At 31.7% G+C, this 6,000-nt stretch overlaps 1 protein-coding gene across 1 annotated transcript in view; it reads left to right on the plus strand.

Annotated features, from left to right (window-relative positions):
* The window catches only part of LOC139488742 (suppressor of SWI4 1 homolog), a 42,703-nt gene extending 36,922 nt beyond the window's left edge, over positions 1–5,781 (plus strand). The window contains exons 7-10 of the mRNA XM_071274570.1: positions 615–758; positions 2,266–2,420; positions 3,384–3,440; positions 5,404–5,781. Coding sequence (XP_071130671.1) covers positions 615–758; positions 2,266–2,420; positions 3,384–3,440; positions 5,404–5,762 — 715 coding nt within the window. The 3' untranslated portion in view covers positions 5,763–5,781. The remainder of the gene's footprint in view (positions 1–614; positions 759–2,265; positions 2,421–3,383; positions 3,441–5,403) is intronic.
* Positions 5,782–6,000: the final 219 nt, after the last annotated feature.

Consider the following 6,000-nt stretch of genomic DNA (forward strand, 5'->3'; position numbering starts at 1 on the left):
ATGAAATATAATCTGAATTTACCTGAGCAGTAATTGATTATTCAAACATATGTTCCTTCATTAAAACTCGCATCTTTTTCATTTGCATTAAGATGGTAAATAACACTGCATGCAGATAAATCTGCAAGATCAATTGAACGTTTTCATCAAGTTCTGTTGTTAAGAAAATATCAAATTTCTCAGTGATCAAAATTAATGTTTGTCAAACTGCTATACATATCCAACCATTTTTTTCAGACAATGTGTTTGGTTCAAGTTTTTAGAAATTTTGATTTTTTATCTCAAAGGGTTAAAGTCAATATTTTGTCAAAATTTTATAAAAATTAAACGAGCCTTATTGATTTAAGTCGAAGTGTTGTTTGTCTGTACGTCCCAAAGTTGGTTCTATAATCTAACTTTCATTTGCCAGCAACAAATGTTATAGAATTCATACACAATACTCATTACCTATGTTCGACCAAAAACAGATAGGGTAAAAAAAAAATCTTGACATAATTTATAAATGAAATATATTGTATATTTACAATTTTTATTTTTTTCCAAAAAAAATGACATAAGTGGCTTGTGTTTTGCCTGGTAGGAATATAAATTAACTGATTTATTACTTTCAACAGATTGACAGAACTAGGCCCTAGACTTACATTACAGCTAGTCAAGATAGAAGAAGGGATCTGTGATGGAGAAGTTATGTTTCATGAATTTATTGAGAAGACAGGTGACGAGGTTAAACAATTGAAAGCTCTGAGAGAAAAGAAAAGGTTTGTTTTTATACTGAAACGTGTCTAATTCAGAACCATTTTAGTCTGAAATATCAGGTGAGTACAACAAGTGTTTTGTTTTCTTGGCAGGTTACTGTTACTTACAAATTTTTGTGCTGGAATTATTTTGTCTTAATCTCGTAATCATTTGTAAAAAAACACAGAAAATTTTAGCCCTGTAAAAAAAATTTGTATAAAAGATTTGTGAAGAATGTCCTTACTTAGGCCAGGATTTTTTAATTTGTTGGTTTACAGATCCGCCGACCCGAATTTGCCGATTTCCAGAATAAAAATAAAATTGACTTTTCATGCTTTTTTATTCCCGCCGACCCTAACAAATGCATTATGAAATGAAATGCATTAATCACTAACAAAATTGATAACACTTTCTGCTGTGAAAAAATAAAACTTCCAGTTTACGTTTCTAAAAATAGACAAATCAATTATAACTGACCTTGAAATGTCGTTTGCGCAAATAATTTTGCGGAACAAAACTTGTGTTTAAAAACAATTACACAATAAGTTTGTTTCCCTTATTTGTCACCAGTCTGTAAGATGCATCATCTCATAGAAATAGACTTGTCCAAATGTGGACAGGGTGAAGGCATCAAGTTAAAGTACTGAATATTAACAAATCATTTAGAATTTTCTTAATTCATAGATAATAAAAAAATTATTGTCCATTTGGATAAAAAAAAACTGGAATGCGAGACAACAGATTAACCCGATAAACCTCGTTTTTCCAGTGGATTTTTGACACATGTGTTGAAACTTATTTTCGTACGACGTTATAACATTTTTTCTTTATCAGTTTTCGTGCTTGAAGATCATTATTCACCAAGTTTTCTGGAATTGATTGAGAGCTACCCAAATCTGTTTTTCTTGTTTCTGAAATGACGATTTAATTTCGTCTTTGTCCGTGCACCCCCCTTTTTTTTACTGTAAATTATTAGACAATGTCGTGATGTTTATAACAGCTGAGCAATAATATTTCATCAAACTAAAATTTAAGAAATGATGATAAAATAGCATAACAAACATATTGTTAGAAAGTTGAAATATATATTGATTTTGCACATTTTTCTGTCTTCAACGATGATTTTTTTTCTCTTTTTTTTCCTGACCGACAAACCCGACTTTTTCATGGGGAAAATCCGTAAACCAACAAATTAAAAAACCGTGGCATTACCAATAATAGTTTGGTAAATTTATATATAAAAATGAAGATGTGGTATGATTGCCAGTGAGACAACTGTCCACAAGAGACCAAAATAGCACAGAAATTAACAACTATAGGTCACCGTAGTGTCTTAGTCTCTACTGAAGTAAATGCATTAAAAATGTCCTTGTTTAGTAGTGTAACAATGGAAACTTAACTGTGACCCCTACTCAAAGCTCCCTGGACACATTGACATTTTCTTGGCAAATATTCATCGTTTTAATTCCTGCAGGACAATCTATTATTTAATAACATTACATTCATGACAATGCATGATGTATCTTTCAGAAAGTTGAAAGAAATCAGGAAAAAGAAACAAGAAGAAAATGTGAAAAAGAAGCAAGATGAAAAAGAGGCTAATAAGGTAAAATCGTTGGAAGGAATGAAGAAAAGTGACGATGAGGAGGAAAGTACAGATGAGGAGAAGGAAAAAGTGGACAATGGTATGTATTCTGTATTATTACATAAGTTGCAATGAATAACGTTGATTTCCCAGTGGAAAAAAAACCATGATAACTTCACATGTAAACATGGTCAAGACGTCGATTACAGTGGATCAAAACAAATTGTTAATGCGTAGAAAAAGATATAGTTCCTTAGATTTTCTACTTTCATTTCATTAAAAAAAAAGCTCCAATTCATTTATTTTCTGGAAGCCAATTGCCAATGTTATAAAAAGAATAACTAATCAAAGAATGAAAATGTCAAAAAAAATCAACTCATGACTGAACAACACTGATAATTAACTCATGCGCTAGGTGTATTCATGAATTAATGTGTTGTTTCAGTCACTCAATGAATATTTTTTCTATTTGAATTCTTCTATTAGTTATTTAATGATTATGGCTTGACCACGGTTTTGTTTCTAACATCTGTGCCGTCAAGTTGTAGGAAAATTGTTATTAGGTCACACAGACAAGACATATTAAAAAGTTAACTGTTAATGTGGTTTAGGAAAACTAGCTTCAAGTCTACTTTCAACAAAATGCAAATTCATATGTTGGTATGATTGTGAACAAGAAAACTATCCACCGGAAACATAAGGACAAAGTTGCAAACAACAGAAGGTCATGGCTCAAAAGTGAAAACAATCAAAATACATAGAACAGTATAGAAAAAACAACATGGAAAACCAAAGACGGAGCAACATGATCCCCACCATAAACTGGGGGTGATCTTATTTGCTCCAGAATGGTTAGCAGATCCTGCTCCACATATTGCACATGTTGTGTGGTTGCTCATATAAGTACAAACACGGCAAGTTAAAAAAGAGGAGGTTTTAGTATGAGCAGATAACATGTGGTGTTTGTTTTAGATAAAGATGTTATCAAACTAATCGGTAAACCAGTCAGAATGTTAAGTTTGAACATTTGCAGTTATAAGAAATATTTTTTTTATATTTATAGACCGTGATGATGATAGAGAGTACTACAAACAGGAAGTTGGTGTGGAACCTGATGCAGGTATGTTACAAACAAAAGACATATTCTATAATTGTACTATAAACTTTAGGACCTTAAGGCTGTATCTATAACTTAGCTTAGTACAACCTAATGGATTTGTGGAGAATAGGAAATGACAATTTTCTGACATGACTTCTACATCTTTCAGACATTTTTTAAAAGCTCTTACATTATTTAATTTTCCACCATTTTGGATTGTAAAAAACAGAAAATGTCTACAAATATACAAATTTGATACAAAAATTCATTAATATTCAAAAGAAGAAATTTATATGTTGTATCTTATTTGTATGACAGTTTAATAAAAAAATACAGAACATTTATTTTATGATTCAAGTAAGAATTTATTTCAGCTTTGCCATACAAGGGGAGATAACTCAGATAAAATTGCCTTCATTAATTTACCTTTATTGTTCTGCAGCAAGAAAATCAGTTCCTTGACCCTAATTTAAATTCTATTTTCTGAAAACATTACAGAATTATTTTCTCATATTTTATTTTTAAAATCTGTGGTTTTTGTCGAGCCTGCAACTTTTGTTGCAGAAAGCTCGACATAGGGATAGTGATCCGGCGGCGGCAACGGCGGCGGCTACGGCGGCGGCGTTAGCTAACTTCTTAAAAGGTTTATATTTTAGAAGGTGAAAGACCTGGATGCTTCATACTTTGTATATAGATGCCTCATGTTACGAAGTTTCCGTCAGTCACATGTCCAATGTCCTTGACCTCATTTTCATGGTTCAGTGACCACTTGAAAAAAAAGTTCAGAATTTTTGTAATGTTGAATTCTCTCTTATTATAAGTAATAGGGTAACTATATTTGGTATGTGCGTACCTTGCAAGGTCCTCATGCCCGTCAGACAGTTTTCACTTGACCTCGACCTCATTTCATGGATCAGTGAACAAGGTTAAGTTTTGGTGGTCAAGTCCATATCTCAGATACTATAAGCAATAAGGCTAGTATATTTGGTGTATGGAAGGACTGGAAGGTGTACATGTCCAACTGGCAGGTGTCATCTGACCTTGACCTCATTTTCATGGTTCAGTGGTTATAGTTAAGTTTTTGTGTTTTGGTCGGTTTTTCTCATACTTTATGCAATAGGTCTACTATATTTGTTGTATGGAATGATTGTAAGGTGTACATGTCTAGCAGGCAGATGTCATCTGAACTTGACCTCAATTTCATGGTTCAGTGGTCAAAGTTAAGTTTTTAAGTTTTGGTCTTTTTATCTAATATTATATGCCAAAGGTCAACTATATTTGGTGTATGGAAATATATTATGATCTATATGTCAGTCCCGCAGGTTTATTTGACCATGACCTCAATTGCACGGTTCATTGCACAGTGTTAAGTTTTTGTGTTTTGGTCTATTTTTCTTACTAAAACTATAAGTAATAGGTCAACTATATTTGTTGTATGGAAGCTTTGTTAGCTGTACATGTCTGCCTGGCATGGTTCATCTGACCTTGACCTTATTTTCATGGTTCATTGGTCTTTGTTTAGCTATCTTGGTTAATGTTAAGTTTATGTGACAGTTGTAATAAAGCTTTATACTTAGGACTATCAACATAATTTCAATGATTAGTAAAGAAGGCGAGACATTTCAGTGTGTGCACTCTTGTGTTTTCTTTCTATCATAAAAAATTTGTTTTTACATATATAATCATACTCAGGAATCATAGTATTTATTATTATGAAAAGATTGCCTACTTTAAGATAGGAATTACTTACTCTATCAGAGAAACTGAGTTAATCTATGATTTTGAATGTTTTATTGTTGTACAATCTTTAGTATGGTAGTTAATGCTTTTGTGGTATGCTGTTTGTCTTTTCATCTTGGTCCTTCCTTAGTTAATGGCTATTTAGTATCATCTTTAATATGCTTTTATGTCATTACTAATTATAGGTGAAATTAGTTGATTATATAAAAGTTCTTCTAATTATATTTCTTTATGATATTTTCAGAATTGTTTCCAAAAGCAAGAGCCCAGAAGAGAAATAGATCTCACTCCAGACCTAATGATAAGACTAAAAGATTCAAGAAAGATACAGAAAAAGATTTTAGGAATCGTAAAGAGAAAGATTTTACCAATCAATATGGGAAAGATTTTACCAATAGAAAAGAGAAAGATTTTGATAATCGTAAAGACATGAAATCAAATTTCAAAGGAAACAAGTTTTCTAAAGGAAATTCAAAGGACAAATTGAAATCAGGGAAAGGTTTTTCAAAGGACAAAATGCATGGAAAGGACAAGAAATTTACAAACAAAGGTTCATTTGCAGGGAGGGGCAAAGAGAAAAAGACAGGTTTTCGAAAAAAGTAATAAAATTTCTTGTACGTTATTGACTTTTTACTTGTTGGAAGTTCAACATTAAATCATAGGATAATGCTATGAAGCCAACTGCTAACACAGGCAAGCATATTTTATAAAGATTTTTTGTTATTTATAAAGGGAATAATGTTAATAAGCATATCAAACTGTTTGGTAGCATTTATCAAAATTAAAATAAAGAGATGTGGTATGGTTGTCAATAAAATGTTGTGGATCTGAGCAACTATGG

This window comes from Mytilus edulis, chromosome 9, assembly GCF_963676685.1.
Source record: "Mytilus edulis chromosome 9, xbMytEdul2.2, whole genome shotgun sequence".
Classification (NCBI taxonomy): Eukaryota; Metazoa; Mollusca; class Bivalvia; order Mytilida; family Mytilidae; genus Mytilus; species Mytilus edulis.